Below are 18,997 nucleotides of genomic sequence, written 5' to 3'. Positions count from 1 at the left end.
GTGGACTGCGTTTTCAGTTCAACGGCGCAGTATTCGTTGTATAAGAGTGGCTGGGTCCATCTCTATCTCGATGATAATCGCAACAGAAATGACCAGGGTCACCAGAATAATCTAAATCGCCTTAGTTGCGTTGATCGGACTGCGCGTAAACTAGCGATTGCACCTACCGAGAAGAGTAATATTCCAACCCAATTCAGCTCCCATCCTCCGACGTGAATTTTGCCTCGTGAGATTGCACTTTGCTGCCTCCAGAATCGATAGGCCCCGATCAAGGCCACCACTACAGCGACGCAATGGCAAGTCACCGAAAGGGGGATACCGACCTCGTAGAATCGGAGGCGGTCCTCGGAAGTGGGTGACCGCTGGAGACGGAACAGCTGCGCGATCAAAACCCCTTGCATTGCGATGACAACCGATGTGCGGATGTAGGCGAGGAATGTCCTTTCCAAAGCTAGCATCCCGTCAGTTAAGATGATACCAGCCCCTCTGGATCGAATCACTACTCACCAAAGTGGTCGCGGTTACTCTTCTGAGGCACTGTCAGAGTGACATGATGCGTCCAGAAGCGACAGATCTTGTGCCACGTTCCTTTTCGCTCGACGCCGGGCCGTCGCACGCTGCGGCGGGAGGTTGTCCGTCGAGTCACACGATATTCTTCGCCGGATGAGGCCGATGGGGAGGAGTAATCCAGCTCATGATCTTCCTGGGTTTGGATCTCCCGCAGCTCGAGAGCTTCCCGATCATCCCGATCGCGCGGAGAGGAGGGTCGAGTCTCTCTCAAGACTGCGTCGGCGGGTCGTTCAGGCTCTTGAGACTGCAGGGGTTCGGGTCCGAGTTCGGTCATGGTGGAGGGTAGACCACGGTCAAAATCATCGTGCGATGTTCGATCATGGTCCGGAAGGTCCAAGCCGGATTTTGTATTTGAGGTGTGTTCAGGTCTCCGGATCGGTTGGAGCCGCCGTCATGGCCCCCCCACAAATTGGAGTCCGGGGTTGAGGATCCTGGAAAGTGATCAAGACGGAGATCAAGGATGTTCAAGATGCGTGAGGAAGCTGAACGGTCCAAATTAAAGCCTGAATTAGCTTTCAACGACGTCGAATAGCTCCAAGTGAGCTGTCTGGGTGATACTGCATTCGGCGTCCATTGTGACCAATCACCGCCCCCGGATTCCGGATTGCATCATCTCCGGGGTCGATGTTGACATCTAACGAATCCAGGAACGGAGCTATACTCTACTGCAGAAACCGATAGCTCTTTCTAGCGTTCAGCTGGAATCCGCATGAACGTTTTTCCTACTTAGCCTCGGTTTGGGGGATTATGTGTTCAAGATGAGGCTCGGTTCGATCGTGAGCAGGCAACCTACACCAATGTGATATTATTTGTAATCCTCCCAGGCTGCCAACACTTCGCATACCCTACCATGGGGTGTAAAGAACAGGACTTCGCTCCAATCATTTAGCCTCCTGTTTAAATAAAGCTCAGAGATCAACTGCCAGGGCTGGGGAAACTACTAGGAAGAACAACTATTTTTTTTTTCATGAAAGCCAAGTTCCACACCCGGCCCTATGCAAGAAGTTGCAGCTACTGATCCAATATGAGAGTATGGAGCACCTTCTGCGGGCTCAAGACCTTGAAATTAAAATTAATGACCTTGAAAGAGAAACATAACGAGGTTGATATGAAGATCAAGGGCGATGCATGGGGTAAAAAAAGAACAAACAAAAAAAAGATCCATTGATGTCCGGTGACAAGGACGGAAAGAATCAAATGTAAAACTAGGCCTAGATTTATTTTTCATATTCGCGGTGTTGATGTCTAGTTTACATGGCGGCCTGATAATGCAGGCCACAAAGAAGCTTCAGCGCAAGCTTCTTCGTTTTCCACCGGATCGTTCCTTTTGCATCCACCCACTTTTCTATCTTCTGAACGCTCCTCTCCTTTCTTGCCAAGTGCAATGCATGTTTGACACTCTCTCCGACCTCTCCGTTGTTCCCTCAACGCGCCCCCTCGCCACCACGTCGAGCTCGAGATGGTGAATTTGAAATTGGAGGTCAGGGTCTTCCCAAGGCAGCAGACCACTAGCCGGAGTCGGTTTCCCACACTCATTGCGAACGACGAGCGCGGTATCGCAGACCCCTCACCGTGGAAGGAATACATTTCTTTCTGGTTACCGCTCAAGGATCCAGAGGGTACGAGCTTCGGTGAGCTCTGTTCAATCATCACAGACAAGTGGAGAAGCATCAAGCCCGATGAAGAGTGAGTGCCGAGTCAACTGAACCTGTCAGCATCGTCTAAGCGCCCATTTGCTAACGATTTCATCCTTGCAGACCTCTGGCGATCCAGAAATTGGTCGACGATGCCAAGCCCTCGGTCTTTCTGGAGCCCGATCTGTCCGTCGCCAGCATATTTATCGACGAGGGCAAAGCCCGTGCAGACGGCTATGATCAATATGGTGTTGTTCGCGTGATCCAAACGCCTTCCCAGGGCCGCGCCCAACGATTCGGATCCGTGGTTCATGACTGGGACAGCACCGCGACAGAAGCGAAGCGGAGACTGTCTCAGAAGATGGAAGCCGTCAGCAAACAAATTTCTCCGATTGAAGAAGAAAACGACTCTATGGAAGACGACTCCGTCAAGCGCCAACATTGCAATTTTTCACTCTCCTCCATCGAAGATGCCGCGATCCCTGGAACTCCTCCTTTTGATCACCAAGGCAGCGAAGAGCTCGGCGGTGACTCTCCAGGGGCACAGGAATCACACCCAGAGTTACACCCCCGCAAACGAAAGCAAAGTTCGGAGCTGGATATGCCTGTCAAAGAGCCTCGACTGGGAAATAACTCACGAGCCCAACCCGCACCCGAGATGTCGGCCACCTCTACCTTTTCCACGAGTCCAGCACGACACCCACAAATTTCATCATTTGCCAGTCCTCGACAACGGAGACCTGGTGTCCAAACCCCTTCTAGCCCCTTGAAGCGGGGTCTAGGGGTTGCTATCACCAAAAGTCCTTCAGCGATGCTCCACCCCGAGTCTAGTCAGATTTCTTCCAATGGCCTCCCTTTGCCTAGCAGTGCGCCTTCTCCATCCTTGAACCGTGGCTCTGTGATGGAAAGATCGCAACCTTTACAGTCGTCCGCTTTACGCAAGAACCATTCTCGTCACAACGACAACCGCCAGCCTGTTTCATTCGTCGAGGCGGATCCTTCTGCTAGAAGAAATGATGCAACGGCGACTCCTCAGAACATTGCAAACAATATTTCTATGTTATCTGCCACACCATCGAGCAGTCAAATCGTCTACCCGTCTACATTCACAGCCGAGAGGATTCAAAGGATGAAGGACGACGCGGAGAAGAAGTTCGGCTCTCCTGGTGAAGATCGAGATCAGAAGGAAGACAACGAGGCCAAGAGACAGGCCGAAAAGAAACGAAAGAATAAGAATGAGGTTCAAAATCAAAAAGGCCTGAAGGCTGAAAGGAGCCAAGATCTGGCAAGCTCCGGGCAGAAAGACGCTGAGGAAGCTCGGAAAATTCGGGATAAATTGCAAGATCTCGATGCTGACTCGCCAGCCCGGCAGATCTTGGTCAAGCTATTGGATAACTATGGCATACTTGCGAAAGCAACCGCTACGAAAAGCTCTAGTGAAAGAAGGAATTGCCTTAAGAGGGTCCGGCGCCTCGAAAACAAGTTGAGGCACTTGGAAAATACAAGCACTCCTCCGACAGAGCACCCTTTACCTCAGTCAGCTTCAAAGGTGACGCGGTCGATTCCAACTACAGCCCCTCTGACATCCCAAGACAATGATACAACCCCATCTGCCAAAACCCGATCCTATACCCATTCAACGCCTGTGCCGTCTGTCGTGATTCCGGTTGCATCTCCTGGCAAAAAGATGTCGGATGTCAATACTGGACCCGACTCTTCTGACATACCCGCCAAAAGTCCAGGGCAGGAAGTGATTGTTGCATCCAGTTCATCGTCTGACTATGCAGATGCCCATCAAAATGCAGACGATGAGCAAGGCAGAAACGGAGAAGAACAAGATGAGTCTGGCGCGGAACAAGAGGCCCAACGGCAAGTGCAGGCTGAAATGCAGCTCAGCGGTTCTGGAGAGTACTCCTCTGAAGAATCCGAGGCCCAGGAGGCCCAGCAGCAAGTTCAGACTGAAATGCAGCTCGGTGGCTCTGGAGAATACTCTGCGAGAGGATCTGATGAAGAATCTGAGGAACAATCCGAGGAAGAAGCCGGGGATGATGCTCCGAGAAATACCACAGACGTGTTTATAGATGGCGAGGCTGAATCGGAGTCCGAGTCTGAGTCTGAGTCTGAGTCTGATGATTCCGTGAAAGGGCCGAACTCTAAGTAAGTGCATATCTTGCTCCAGTAATGACAATACTAATGCAGTCAGCTTTGCTATGGCCAGTCAGTCGTCAAACTCGAGACATCCTAGTCCGAGTCATCCTGCCAGTCAACCCCCATCCCAGCAACCACACAAGCCGTATCCCAGTTTCAAAGAAGTGCTTGCTCGCAAAAAAGAAGAGATAGCAGCGGAAATAGCCCGAACCCGACCTCCAACAACCGTTGCTCCCCCTCCATCACGCCCGAGTATCTTCGATCTGGGCGACGATACCTCTGATTCGAGCAGTGACAGCGACGACGACATCAGCCCTTAGGGCGATCCTCGGCTCGACGGGGACTCCAGAAACAGCTCTGGCCTGCGACTCAATGCAATCTCATGTCGAATTCCACCATAAAGGGCTCGGTCTGGGTCCCTAGCCTGACACTTTGTCTTGCATGTTTTGGTGATGCCATTCTGTGATACATTTAGGGCTTTCTCTATTCAGATATTGATTTGTGATATATGAAGAGAAAATTCGTGTATTATCTTTCCCACTCGGGTTTAATCGGTGTATTTGTTCAAATCCCTTGGCTACAACGCTTTTTTCAAGGCCTCAAGGAACGTTGGCTCCGCTTTCATCCCGCTCAGCGGTGCCTTCCTCTGAACAGTCCTTTGGTGGGGCTTGAATTTCCATGTTCCAGCCCCAAGTGTCCCCGATGGTGCCTGATTGAATACCACGTAGGGTCTGCAGTAGTTTGACGCACACCTCACCTCCCTGATTCTGGTCACCGCAACGGTACTGGAATTTATCACCTTTGGAGCGCATAGTGATACTCCGCACAGGAACCAGTGCTGCCGCAGTACCTGCAGCGATGATCTCGTCGAATTGACTCAATTCTGCATAGTCAACCCGTCTCTTTTCAACACAGAATCCGAGGCTGCGCGCAATCTCACCCACTGAGGCCGCCGTTACCGAGTCGATGGCATTGCGACTATCCGGGTGTACAATGGTGGTCTTGTCCCCGTCCCTTTTCACGCCGATAAAGGCGGACGTTGAAAACTCGTCCACCTCGCTTCGGGTGGCGCTGTCCAGGTGCAATGTAATTCCAAATCCTTCGCGCCGTGCCTTATCACTGTGTCGGAGAACAGGAGCATAGTTCCCTCCCACCTTGGCGTGGCCAGTTCCGTGTGGTGCCGATCGGTCAAAGTCCTCGAGAATCAAAGCGTCGACGGCATTGGCTCCATGGTACACCCCGGTCGGCATGACAAATACCACCAGGGTGTAGCCGTCCGGTGGGCTCAATCCTAGCTGCGCAGATGATCCAAAAAGAAGCGGTCGCACGTACATCGCCGCGCCAGACTCGTGAGGAGGGACGTATTCAGCATTGGCGCCCACTGCCAGGCGAACGCACTGGAGAAAGAGGTCCTCTGGAACTGGCGGGAGGGACACGACCTCGGCAGAGTTCTGCATCCGCTTGGCATTGCGATCGGGACGGAAGACGGTGATCTTGCTATTATTTGCATGTCGGAAGGCTTTCAGGCCCTCGTAGACCTGCTGCCCGTAATTCAACCCCGGAGCCATTCCGTGAATGGACAGGAATGGGCTGGCCACGAAACGCGGGGCAGACCACTGACCAGAGCCGGACAGGGAGTAATGGCACTCGACATGGCCATTGACTGGGAAGTTAGTGAAAATTCAATCGACACAGACAGACACTCGTACCATCGCGGACTTTGAAGCCGATATCGTTCCAGTTGAGAGCTGCGGGGGGCGGGGGAAACGACATGGGGTCGGTGGGGTTGGAGTTGCACCTTGTGGGGGCAAGAAGGGAGGGGAAAGGGGGGCAAGTGAATCACTTTATAGAAGATCTGAGTCAGATTGGAGTCATGTAAGATGCACAGGAGCAATTCAAAATAGGCGCTGGGGGAGCAATACGAGGAGTGGACCGCGAGTCGATGATGTGCAGTTCTCCATGCAACCTTGGAACCTTAGAAACTGGTGGAGCCGCGTTTCAACAGTTGCGTCTTCTTTCAATGTTTATATTCAGACCGTCAATTCTCCCCAGGTCCAGAGACATCCAATGCATACCAGATGCCTACGTGTCCCCTTGCACGCAATCTTAGAATCCACGGATACCTAGACAAAGATATATATCACGCGGAGCGTTCACACATCAATCCGAACATTGAAAATTTACTGAAATTGTCAAAAGTGGAAAAGTGGAAAAGCGATAGGTAATATTAATTTCTATTTACGAGAAGCAGGAAGATTGGCTTCAACCTTCGGAATGTTCAATGCGGTGCAATGGGAGCCTGCCGTCCCCGTTCACGCAGACTTCTTGCCCTTCCCGACCTTGGCCTTCGAGGTCCTCACGCGGAACAGATAGTACAAAAGGATGGCTCCAAAGATATTGAAGATGAAGTAGCACCAGAAGATACCATAGTTTCGCCAGCGCTGATCAAAATAGATCTCGCGGCCCGCCAGGTACTCGTCAGCTGAAGTCATACTGCACCACTCGCAGCTCGAGGTAGAATTCCGACTCGCGTCGGTAAGAGTACCGGTGCTGTCCACTGAATACTTCGCCATGTACTCTTCGCAGGTTTGTCCCGCCGGTGGAGGGAACACACTGAGCTCCGCTGCGCTGCACGTCACTGATCGACCGTGAAGGGCTGTGCTTGCGATGCCGCTGATGTAGTAAGTGAAGGGGGAAACCCGATACATGAAAATCCAGAATCTAGGCAAGGCGGAAGGTGGCTGCATAACACCGTTGAAGATGAACGAGAGACCGAACATCAAAGTGGCGAGCATCGCACCCAGCGTTGGTTCTGGGATAGAGCAGACGACGAACTGGGCCATGGAGGCGGCGTAGATGAAGAATTGAACAATGAATAGCATGATCAGACCGCGTTGTTCGGCGTTTTGGTCGGTACCAAAAACGGACCAGTAGAATGACGCCCACGAGCACACACCGAGGGCGACTTGCCAGGGAACTTCCACCAGGATCTGAGAGAGTATAAAGACTTTCCAGGAGTAGATGCGAGACGGACGTTCCCGCACCTCATAGAGGGAGCGTTGAGTGACGAAGCGAGGCATGATCTGGTTCACGAGGGTGTTGAAGATAGTACACAGCAGGAAAATACTGAAAAGGACGTTTTGGAAGCCCTGCTCGGAGTTGTCGGCTTTCCAGAATGAAAAACCAATGAAGAGACCCGATGCAATACCGAGAATGAACTTGGCGTAGATGTAATCTGGCTGCCGGTAATAGCCCTGGAAACATCTTCCAAGAACAATCCAAAGTTGTGTGTGCAAAGGCATGGCAAATTCGGCATTATTGTCGTCTTCGAAAGGTTCGTGGGTTGACCCGCTTCGAATGGAATGAAGGCGATCCACCTCGGTCAGGACCTCGTCGTATTGCGGACTTTTGTTCCAGACCTGAGCCCAGTCCACGCCAGGACACCCGTCTCCTGCGACCATATCAAGGATGTATTCGGCAGGGTTCTCCAATTCTTCGCACTCCCGGGCTCCATTGCCCTCAAAATACTCCAGAAGAGTAGAAGACTCCTCGCCAATGTCACCAAAGTATACAGTCTTTCCACCCTTGGCCAAGAAAAGCAAACGATCGAAGGACTGGAATAAGGTGGCGCTAGGCTGATGAATGGTGGCCAATACGGCTTGGCCATGATCTGCGAGGCGCCTCAGGAACTGGCAAATGGTCCATGAACTCTGGGAGTCGAGACCACTAGTGGGCTCATCCAAGAAAATCAGGAGTGTGGGCTTGGCAGCTAATTCAACACCGATGCTAAGCAACTTTCGTTGTTCCACATTCAAGCCCTCACCAAGAGAACCAACAACGGCCTCGGCAAAGTCTTCCATGCCCAGAACCTTGATGACTGATTCCACATACTCGTGTTTATCCTGCTTCGACACGCTCCGGGGTTGACGCAGCATGGCGCTGAATCGGAGTGCCTCTCGCACCGTGGTAGTATCGAGATGAAGATCCTGCTGCTGCACATAGCCAGTGCGCCGGGGGAAGTTCGGCAAAAGCGGCTGTCCATTCACAAGAATATCTCCAGACACGACACCGATAGAGACTCTCTGAGCGAGCACATCTAGCAGAGTCGTTTTACCGGCCCCGGAAACACCCATCAATGCAGTCAAAGTACCAGGCTTCACCCACCCAGAGACGTTGTCGAGCAATCGACGAGTGCCTTCTTTGACGGGGATATCATAGTTGACAGATTTCCAGGAGAACACATCTCTCTGCTGAGGCAGGCCGATCGTGTCATTTGTTTTTTGAACTTCAAGAAAATTGGGGTCCGAAATGCCTCCTTCGGCATCATTGCCAGGCTGCAGATATTTGGGTGCGTGACCGGGGCGGAAAACAAGAGCTTCAGCCTTGGATTTATCGGCGCCAAGGTATTCAGTAGCGAGCAGATAGACTGAGTTGAAGAAGATCATGAACACGATCAATATTCCCAGATTCCTCCAAATGTGGGCGTATGTGTACTCGTAGTTTTGCTCGATGAATGCATCGCCGGATACTGTGCGTTGGCCAGCCACTGCTCCAACTGCGGAACAAATGAAGGAAGTACCAGTTCCGTAGCTCGGAATGAATGCAGAGCAGTCATACTCGCGACCGTGAAACTCATTGGCAATCAGTGCCTCGAATGTATAATAAATGGGATTGATCCACCGAATCCAAGACAGCCACGGGTGCATGTAAGGTTGCGGAAGCGTGAAGCCAGTGTAGACAACGATACAGAGAACCATGATACCAGCAAAGGCCATGGCCTGGCCGATAGACTTGGTAAGAGCTGCCAGGCTGCGGAAGATACCGGACATTGTCAAAACGGCGAAGACCAGGAATAGATAGAAGATGAAGAATTGGGAAGGTTCACGACGCAGGTTGGCCATGAAGTAGAGGACAATGCTGAATATGGAGATGCGAACGAGTTTGATGGGCAGGTCCACCACAATGCTGGCTAAAGCCTCGGTGAACGGATGGACGAAGGCATACCCATGTTGCTTTTCTACCACGGGTCGCTGGCTGTAGAGCTGCATGATTTCATTCATTGTCAACAATGCGTTCATGAGGACTGCAAAGTACAGAACAGCTCCCTTTTGGAAAAAGTAACTCGAAGTGTTCGGGGTATTGTAGAAGACGGATCCAATGATGAGCGACAGAATCAACTGGACAATAAGCGGAGACAAGGCGGTTGGGAGGTCGTTGAGCATTCTCTGGTAGGCTCGTGTCATGCACAGTCGAACCTGCATGGGGATGGAAAGAAGGTAGGGGCTGCGAGACCTTGTGTGACGCGCCTGCTGCTCTTCGTGGCTGGCCTGGAGCCTTTGAGCATCATGACCACTCGGGGGATGCTCTCGCTCAAAAGTGGTGATTTCGTTGCGCAGGGCCTGATAATCCGGGCTTCTCTTCCAGTACTCGGCGAATTCCTTCGCGGTGCGAGGCACCTTTTCTTCCATACCCGCAATGGCCTTGCGCTCAGTTGGGTTGGTGATTGCGGTCAAGTAATCACCGCTGACCTGACGCTCAGGTCTCACCCATCCCATCTCTTGGAAGTAAGAGACAGCTCGATCGCGGGGGCCGTAGTAGATCTCGTGGCCCTCGTAGAGCAGCACCACTTTGTCGAACAGATCAAACATGGACTGCGATGCCTGGTAGGCGGCAATTGCATGGCAGGAGTCTCCCATGTCGGCTGCAAGGCGCAGAGCCCGGACAAACTTCAGGGCTGAAGCGGCGTCCAACCCGCGAGTGCTATTATCCCAAGCTCCGATGCGGCAACGAGAGATGAACATTTCAGCGATAGAGACGCGCTTTCGCTCGCCTCCACTCACGCCACGCACGAATTCACTGCCGACTTTGGTGTTCGTGGTATGAGAAAGGCCAAAAACCGACATGACAACTTGGGTGATGGCGTCGACGTATTCATTGCGTGTCATGTTCTGGATACGCTGATGAGGAGCACGGGCGTGGGCAGCGAAGGAAAGTGTCTGGCCAACGGTCAAGTGAGGGAAGTGTAAGTCGACCTCCTTGTTATATGCGACCTCGCCGCGGTGGTGCTTGATCATTTGTTCATAGTCGACGCCTTCGAAATGGATTTTGCTGTTGGGATCCATTGAGAGACCTCCCAGATGTCCACAGATCGTTTTGAGAAAAGTCGTACATCCACTGCCGGGTCGACCCAGGACAAGCAAGAGCTCTCCACCCTGTAGAAGACCATCGAAGCTGTGAAGGATTTTGCGAGGGGGTGAACGGGTTCCGGAAAGAGCTCTAGTAGCGAGGCGAAAGGGCAGTGTGAGAGTGGAGATCAACGTTTCCTGGAATCGCAATGCAGAACCAGAGCCGCTGACTGAAAGGTCTGAAAAGACCACGCTCTGGTGAGGAATATCAATTCCCGATTCATGTACTTGAGAGAGTACGCTCTGCGCCCATCGATGGTGATCAAATTCCGGGCTGCTGGGATCTAATCGGGGATCCCTACTTTCTCTTCGGCTAGCAGTAAGCGATAGTTTTTGACCGAGCTTACTCGAAGCAATGCGGTTCAAGGTTTCGATCTCTCGCTCATCGAGTGCGGTTAAAGTCCGCTCCGTGATGGGAGCGAACTCCATCTCGGCTTCTTTGTCCATGACCAAGGGTAAATGCCGGCTGTCAGGGAAGGGACAGAATATTACAGCGGGGAAGGATGCTCAAGCAGCACCTGGGAGGGAATCAATAGAAATACCACGCATTGTAGAAATTTACCACGGGCACCGGGGGCATAAACGCCGAAGATGTTGAATTTTATGCTTCAGTGTCCGGAGATAACCATCCCGAGCCACAACGCGCGGCGATAATCCATGCAGGCTCGGCAACGCGGAGCCCCGATCGCCGACTTTATAAGCTTTGGAGGCGAACCCCGTGCAGTTGTGGGGGCTTCGGGATTGCTCTCTCATGAATAGTACGCCCATTCTCCTCTTTTGGCTCGAGTGATTGGCTAGACAGGGCCGCACATTTCCCTGCTATATATAACATGAAATGTCTCCACGCGTTAGCGGCCGTCCGGATTTCTGTGCTTCGAGTCCGACTACAGTTCCAAAACTCGGGCCCGACGGGTGGACCCATGGTATGGGGTGTGGGAAAGGGGTTAGGGGACAAGGGCTAAAATTTTATCAAGCCAGATGTTCGGCTGTTAATAGATCTGATCTTTCACTCCGGGATCTGAATTACCTGAAGAGGGCGTTGGAGGCCTGGGCAATCCCGGAACGGACACAACGTACACTCACGAACCATTCCGTGACACACTTTCCGAGTTTCATGAACATCCGATCTCGGACAGCAGAGCAACTCCAAAATTCAATTCACACGGCTCAATCAATCTGTACGGCCATTCTTTGGGACAAGATTATGCTTTTGTCCAACCTGGAAGGCCATCAGGCGGAGTCACGTGATCTCCAGGGTCGTCTGGACCGTTTTCCTGAGCAAGTTAGTTCCCATCTGAGGAACCAATCCACCTGATCCAGGATCCGCCAAGATCTATCAGAGCTCTTGGCTTGTGGCTTGCGAAACGTGATCATGCCTGATGAGTTTCAACCCCGCGGGGGTTTGGCATCTTGGATCTTTCTTCACTCCCTCCTTCACGATTCATGATGACGGGTAACGATACCGCCTCCAGTTCGCGCGTGAGCCCGCAAGGAGGCATTCTCGAGGGTGGAAGCCCGTCTCACTATGACTCCAAGAATCCTCTTGTGCTATTCATCATCCAGGTACGGTGTTTGACATGCGATCTCACTGAACGCAACCTAATCCGGACTAGGCGGTGATCATCATCGTGCTCTGCCGCCTTATTCACTGGCCTCTTTCTAAGATTCGTCAGCCTCGAGTCATCGCAGAGGTCATCGGCGGCATTGTTCTAGGTCCCTCGGTGCTGGGCCGAATCCCAGGTTTCACCGATGCCATCTTTCCCAGCGCCAGCATCCCCAGCTTAAACGTGGTTGCCAACTTGGGACTAGTGCTCTTCTTGTTCCTGGTGGGTTTGGAAACTGACCTACGCTTTCTAGTAAGTAATTGGCGGGTGGCCCTGGGGGTATCTGCTGCAGGCATGGTCCTGCCGTTTGGCCTGGGATGTGCCATCTCCTACGGTCTCTACAACCAATTTCATGATGACCCAAGTACGGTACCAATCGCTTTTGGGACCTACCTTCTCTTCATCGGTATCGCTATGGCCATCACAGCGTTTCCGGTGCTCTGCCGTATCTTGACGGAGCTGAAGCTTCTCGGAACCAACGTTGGCGTGATTGTCCTGTCGGCTGGAGTCGGAAATGACGTTGTCGGCTGGATCTTACTCGCTCTCTGCGTAGCTTTGGTGAATGCGGGAAGTGGTATCACCGCACTTTACGTGCTCCTCGTTTGTGTGGGCTACATGCTCTTCTTGATATTTGCCTTTCGCCCCATCTTCCACCGCTTTCTCCAGCGTACGGGAAGTTTGCAAAAAGGCCCCAGTCAGTCAGTCGTGACCTTGACCCTGCTTATTGCCCTGGCATCTGCGTTCTTCACTCAAGCCATTGGGGTGCACGCCATTTTCGGCGGGTTTGTGATTGGCCTTATGTGCCCACACGAGGGTGGCTTTGCCATCAAGCTGACCGAGAAGATTGAAGATCTCGTTGCCGCCCTTTTCCTCCCTCTGTACTTCACACTATCTGGTCTTAGCACCAATTTGGGACTGCTGGATACCGGGATCGTCTGGGGCTACGTAGCTGGCGTCATTTCCATTGCATTCACGGCTAAAGTGGCTGGAGGCGCTCTTGCTTCACGCGCCTCTGGGTTGTTATGGCGCGAGAGTTTCTCAATCGGTGTTCTCATGAGCTGCAAGGGTTTGGTGGAGCTAATTGTCTTGGTCGGTCGGCTGATCTTATCGTGCGTTCTACAAACTAACAAGTCATAGAATATCGGTCTGCAAGCAAAAATTTTGAGCACGCGCACATTCACGATATTCGTTGTCATGGCTCTCGTGACAACCTTCTTGACGACCCCTTTAACCACGGTCCTCTATCCCACCTGGTATCAGGCCAAGGTTGCGCGATGGCGACGCGGAGAGATTGACTGGGAGGGCAATCGCATCCAGCAAGAAGGTCGTACGGATAGTATTGCCCAAGTCAAAGATCAGCTGAAGACGGTCCCTGTCCGGAAGCTCCTGGTCTACCTCCGCTTGGATGGTCTTTCTGGCATCTGCACATTGGTGGCTCTGCTGAGCCCCAGCGGTAGAGGTGCCCCGCCAACCCCTCTGGTGCATCCTGCCAAACAACCAAAGCAGACGGAGCAAAACTTGGAGGATGCGATCAACCCAATAGAGAACGAGGAAGATACGCTCCGTGTCCACGGTGTGCGACTGGTGGAGCTCACCGACCGTGATTCTAGTGTGATGAGGGTCTCCGCAGGCGAACAGGCCCTATGGGACCCGGTAGTTAACACCTTCCGTGCGTTTGGGGAGTGGAACGATGTTTCACTTATGGCCGGAGTATCGGTCGTGCCCGAGCATTCGTATGCCGACACAATCATTGCCATGGCTCTTCAGGATACGGCAGATCTCCTTCTTCTCCCTTGGAGCGAAACAGGCACATTGGTCGATCGCCAAAATGGACTCGAGGTTGATATCGCTGATCGGTTTGCAAATGGACCATACACCGATTTTGTTGCCCACATCCTGGAGCGGGTGCCGGGCCACATTGGCATTTTGATTGAGAATAGCTCCGACTCTCCAACCGCCAGACGCCCAACAACTGCTCGGTCCTCCAGCGGATTAAGCATCACAGGTTCTACATGGTCTCGCTCATCCCCTATTCATCGCTCACACCACGTCGTGCTTCCATTCCTGGGGGTGAGGATGATCGTTTCGCACTTCGATTTGTTCTGCAATTAGTTCAAAACGAGCAGGTCACTGCGACCATCATTCAGGTCGGAAGGTTGCACACAGAGGCGACCAAAACTGCTTCTGGTAATATACCAAATGATAGCCAATCCGATCTCGTTTTCTTTGAGACCTTGCGCGATTCCGTTCCACGCGAGCTCCAGGAACGTGTCGTTTTCCAACCGCTGGGGGCTCGTGGGGGCATCACTGATGAGTCCTCCCTGGCATTGGCGGTTGTTCGGACAGACCTCGCGCAGCTTTCAAATAAATCTGGTAGTATCGTGGTTGTCGGACGGCGGAGCAGGGTTTCAGGGTCAGACATTGCAGTTCCTATTGACGAGAGCATTGGACCGGATACCTTATGCGCGCTGGGGCCGGTGGCTGTGGCCATGGTGCAGCCCGAGAACAAGATCTTGAGTAGCGTGCTGGTGCTCCAGGCTGGAGTCAGTACCGCGTCCATTGGGGGTCAACACGAATAACGCATCGTAAATCTCGCAAATTTGACGCTTAGATATCAGATTAAATTATTGCTCTTCTTTTGATAAACGTTATGAATGATGGTATAAATACATGATAGTAATTCGTGAAGATCGTTAAGGCATGCGAGTATGCAAATGTGTGCTGCTATCGGACCGTCGAGGACACCGAGATGGACTGTTGTGAAGTCTCCCAAAACCACGGCGGGCTATACTGGCCACGCAGATGACGACGAGAGGATGTTGGGGGCTCCGTTGAGGAGGAAAAGGAGTTAATTGTGATTTCCCCACGGGCGCTCGAGGGAAGCTCGTCTTCATAATGTCCACTTTGAGCGATGGCCACCAACTTGCCTAGAATGGCGTATTCCAGTTTGAGCTTGATGCTGTACGCGACCGGCTTGAACATGACCTGTACGGAATAGTAACCCACGAACTCTATAACTACCACCGCCACGTCGAGGACGAGAATGATGATGTTGATAATAAGAAGCTGGTACAAGATGCCCTGCGGTCGACCATGGGGGCGCAGGCGTAGGAGTTTTGTCGTTTCCCACACATATATACCGGAGATTATCAGTTCCTGTATACAGAACCCGATGAGCTGAATGCGCTCCATGATGTTGTAGCCATCAAGCCAGTTGCTGTCAGGCGCAGCGACCGCGCCATACAGTAGCACGGTCGTGGGGACATGGAACAGAAAGGCATCGATGATAATCATCCACAAGACTCCCCACAGCACCTTGGTATTCTGTAGAACAAGATGCAGACGGGACCAGAGCACGACTGACTGGCCGGTCACCATGACATACCAGCCCAAGATGATCAATGTGACGCAGAAGTAGGGCGTGACCCCGGTTGGAAAGAAAAGAAGGACATAGCCGAGGCAGTTTGGGATGATGCTAGCTGAGGAGACGAGGAGACTCCAGAAATAGCAACCGCGGCGACGCTTGAAGGTGACGAAACAGAGGACGATGAGTTCAATTGCATTATACCAGGCGATGGCAGCGAACGCCGCGATGACCTGACTGCGAACCTCATCCCCAACGCCATAATTGTGCATCAGCGCGGCCGCGATATTGGAGGCGCTGGGCGACATTGAAGAGGAAACATTGGGCAAGGAACTGAGTCGATGAAGACTTCCCACGACCCTGCGCTCGAGCGTTTTCCAAGCGAACGCTTTGTTTCAATGGTGTGAGCGTAACCAGAAGTGGTACGGATGCAGAGAGACTCAACCTTGGGAGGTAAGAGTTGAGTCGGTGACAGCTTTCAGGAGCTGGAATCCATGGTTCTGGGGTTACAGTACCACAATGGACATCCGCCAATGTGTACTCCGCATCCTAGACGCCATTGAACCGTGCGGAGGCGCGGATCGTGAATTGTGGGTCATGGACCATAGAGTATGGATCATCCCAGTGGAACCGATGAGATTTACTCTCCGCTAGCCCGTTGGTCTGGCTCATATTCCATCTTATCAATTTTGAGACTTGAATTGGATGTTTTCACTGGATATGGATCGATAATGATTCACAGACTCTCAACTAGTGTCCTATGTAAATGTAGCGTCCTGATTCGACTCTCCGCTGGTTCCTGTCCTGTTGAACCCCTGCAGACCCCCTAGATTTCTCGGCCTGCATCTTCTCGATTGGCGGGTGTCCTCTGGAGTGTGCAGATCTAGGGGCCTGGAAATTGGGAACATGGGAAATATGGGAAATATTGGAAACAGGGTCCGAGTGGCGTCCCTGAATCCAGTTTCTCATGTAATTCGTGCAGTGGACTCGGATACTTGGTGAGGTCCAGCTAGTCGCATATGATTATGATGAAATTGTCAGGAAATGGAATCGCTAAACTGAACAAGTAAACTAAGAACATCCAGAAATCAGAAGAGTTGTTGTCTCGATCACCTAGGTTACTACTTGAGTGTCACGCAAGTCGCGGCAAGTATGAAAAGGTCTCAGTGAAAATGGTCGGCGCGATTTGATTCCAGGACAAATATCAATGCGATTCCTTCTTGACCTTACTGCTTAAGTCCTGTTTCAGCCAGCTCGTCTCTTAAATCATGGAATCCCTAGCAATCCGTGGGCTTCCAGATCGGGGTGACGTCAGGAATCTCGATCGCTCGATCGATGACATCGCGTCGCGCGAGCTGGAATACGTGTCGCATCCCCTAACCTGCGCGATGCAATGCGCCCTTTGAATCTCGCTAGTTATTCTCGACCTCTTTTCTATCCCCGGTGGGCATTGACCTCCAGAACTACAAGTTCGCCCCGTGCTCTCTCCCAGATGCCCAAACGCAAGACGTCCGACGCGGATGGCAAGCCGCAGAATGCCCAGATCAACAAGCGAAGCCGGTCGGATCTACGCGAACCGCATCCCAATGCAAAGCAGACCGAGGATTTCGGAATCGTCCTGCGCGAATTCTACCCTCCGGAAATGAGCAATGAGCGATGCCAGGCCTACAACGACGGAATCCTCGAAAGACCCATCGAACTGCTGGAGGCGGCGTGTCGTGACACCTCGGACAAGCGTCGCGCGATCGGCCCGGGGAAAACCGTGGTGCATTGGTTCAAGAGTGACTTGCGTCTCCATGACAATCGTGCGCTTCATGCGGCGTCCCAGCTGGCGCGCGATCACCAGATCCCACTGATCGGTCTCTACATCCTGTCTCCGGAGGACTGGGCTGCACACTTGACCAGTCCGGCACGAGTCGACTTCACCCTGCGCACGCTGAAGCGGCTGCAGACGGATCTGGCAGAGCTCGATATACCTCTCTATATGGAGACCCAGGAGAAGCGGAAAGCCATTCCGGGTCGGATCGTGGAATTGTGCCAGCAATGGGAGGCCAAGCACATATATGCCAACATCGAGTATGAGGTGGATGAATTACGACGGGAGGCGAAACTCGTTCGTCTCTGTGCTGCCAAGGAGATTGACCTTGCTCTTTCCCATGACACCTGCGTTGTGACCCCAGGTGCCCTGAGCAGCCAGCAGAACAAACAGTATGCAGTCTATACCCCGTGGTTTCGTTCCTGGCTCGCCTTTCTCAAAGAGAACCCAGATTATCTTGAATTGTCTGAGGAGCCCGGATCCAACCCGGGCGATGCGCGGAAGAAGCTATCAGGGCTTTTTGACTGCAAGATCCCGACTGCCCCTAGCAACAAGCAATTGTCAGAGGAGGAAAAGAAACGATTCGAAATTATGTATCCGGCGGGCGAGCACGAGGCCTCTCAACGACTGGACAAGTTCCTAGAGGAGAAAGGTCGCGAGTACGACAAGATGCGCAGCATAGTGTCGGGAAAGCATACTTCCATCCTAAGTCCGTATTTTGCGTCGGGGGCCCTGAGTGCCCGCACCGCTGTGGTGACAGCGAAGAGAGCGAATCGAAACTTCCTGGATCGGGATAACAGTGGCTACATCTCCTGGATTAGTGAGGTGGCCTGGCGCGATTTTTACAAGCATGTGCTGGTGAACTGGCCGTTTATTTGGTAGGTGTTGTGCCCTGGCCGAATCAAGACTCGAGACTGACCAAGAACGCAGTATGAACAAGTGCTTCAAACCGGACCATACCAATATTGAATGGGAGTACAACTTGGATCAGTTCCAGGCCTGGTGTGATGGCAAAACTGGATTTCCCATTGTCGATGCGGCGATGCGCCAGCTCAAGCATTCAGCCTGGATGCACAACCGCACACGCATGGTGGTCTCGTCCTTCTTGACCAAGGATCTGCTGCTTGACTGGCGTCGAGGTGAGCGTTATTTCATGGAACATCTTATCGACGGGGACTTTGCCTCCAACCATGGTGGCTGGGGTTTTGGATCCAGCACTGGCGTGGACCCGCAGCCCTATTTCCGTGTCTTCAATCCCCTACGACAGAGTGAGCGATTTGATCCAGACGGTGAGTATATCCGGCATTGGGTGCCCGAGCTGCGCGAGATCAAGGACAAGGCTATCCATGAGCCCTATAAGCGGGGAGCCGGTTCGATCGCGAAGAAGAACGGATACCCCGAGCCGATCGTCGAGCACTCGGAAATGCGGAACCAAGCACTAGAGCGTTTTAAGCGAGCTTTACAGCGGTGAAAGGTGCAAGGTGAATGGTGTCTCGGAGAGCGGAGTTGGGGGTGAAACTAGTGCAAGGACACTACCTTAAATTGTACCGTGGCTTTTGGCGTTGCTCCTGTAGTTTACGGTCATAAAAAGCGAACGAATCGAAAGTACTTGGGGGGTCCACGGGTGTCATTGTCATGTAAGACCCGACATTGGAGTCCACTTTCCCCGCAGGCCT

General features: G+C 52.5%; 7 protein-coding genes across 7 annotated transcripts; 3 read left to right on the top strand and 4 right to left on the bottom strand.

Moving 5' to 3' along the window:
* Positions 1-18: 18 nt before the first annotated feature.
* On the bottom strand, positions 19-844 carry N7443_010983 (DUF202 domain-containing protein; the record flags this gene model as incomplete). The annotated part of the gene is made up of 3 exons (XM_056891039.1): positions 19-111; positions 168-451; positions 508-844. 3 exons carry the CDS (start codon positions 842-844, stop codon positions 19-21), a joined length of 714 nt encoding a protein of 237 aa, XP_056737530.1.
* Positions 845-2,029: 1,185 nt separating this feature from the next.
* On the top strand, positions 2,030-4,365 carry N7443_010982 (uncharacterized protein; the record flags this gene model as incomplete). The annotated part of the gene is made up of 2 exons (XM_056891038.1): positions 2,030-2,256; positions 2,328-4,365. 2 exons carry the CDS (start codon positions 2,030-2,032, stop codon positions 4,363-4,365), a joined length of 2,265 nt encoding a protein of 754 aa, XP_056737529.1.
* A 586-nt stretch (positions 4,366-4,951) lies between these two features.
* N7443_010981 (branched-chain amino acid aminotransferase) lies at positions 4,952-6,125 on the bottom strand (the record flags this gene model as incomplete). The annotated part of the gene is made up of 2 exons (XM_056891037.1): positions 4,952-6,015; positions 6,062-6,125. 2 exons carry the CDS (start codon positions 6,123-6,125, stop codon positions 4,952-4,954), a joined length of 1,128 nt encoding a protein of 375 aa, XP_056737528.1.
* A 539-nt stretch (positions 6,126-6,664) lies between these two features.
* Positions 6,665-10,984, bottom strand: N7443_010980 (alpha-ketoglutarate-dependent 2-4-dichlorophenoxyacetate dioxygenase; the record flags this gene model as incomplete). Its single annotated transcript, XM_056891036.1, has 1 exon — positions 6,665-10,984. One exon carries the CDS (start codon positions 10,982-10,984, stop codon positions 6,665-6,667), a length of 4,320 nt encoding a protein of 1,439 aa, XP_056737527.1.
* A 996-nt stretch (positions 10,985-11,980) lies between these two features.
* On the top strand, positions 11,981-14,720 carry N7443_010979 (Kha1p; the record flags this gene model as incomplete). Its single annotated transcript, XM_056891035.1, has 4 exons — positions 11,981-12,100; positions 12,151-13,230; positions 13,279-14,046; positions 14,103-14,720. 4 exons carry the CDS (start codon positions 11,981-11,983, stop codon positions 14,718-14,720), a joined length of 2,586 nt encoding a protein of 861 aa, XP_056737526.1.
* A 145-nt stretch (positions 14,721-14,865) lies between these two features.
* Positions 14,866-15,813, bottom strand: N7443_010978 (uncharacterized protein; the record flags this gene model as incomplete). Its single annotated transcript, XM_056891034.1, has 1 exon — positions 14,866-15,813. One exon carries the CDS (start codon positions 15,811-15,813, stop codon positions 14,866-14,868), a length of 948 nt encoding a protein of 315 aa, XP_056737525.1.
* A 1,184-nt stretch (positions 15,814-16,997) lies between these two features.
* N7443_010977 (deoxyribodipyrimidine photo-lyase PHR1) lies at positions 16,998-18,792 on the top strand (the record flags this gene model as incomplete). The annotated part of the gene is made up of 2 exons (XM_056891033.1): positions 16,998-18,199; positions 18,252-18,792. 2 exons carry the CDS (start codon positions 16,998-17,000, stop codon positions 18,790-18,792), a joined length of 1,743 nt encoding a protein of 580 aa, XP_056737524.1.
* Positions 18,793-18,997: the final 205 nt, after the last annotated feature.

The sequence above is a fragment of the Penicillium atrosanguineum genome (genome assembly GCF_028827265.1).
Source record: "Penicillium atrosanguineum strain IBT 20685 chromosome Unknown utg000008l_segment0_segment0, whole genome shotgun sequence".
In the NCBI taxonomy this organism is placed as follows: Eukaryota; Fungi; Ascomycota; class Eurotiomycetes; order Eurotiales; family Aspergillaceae; genus Penicillium; species Penicillium atrosanguineum.
This window is presented reverse-complemented; position numbering and strand designations above follow the sequence as displayed.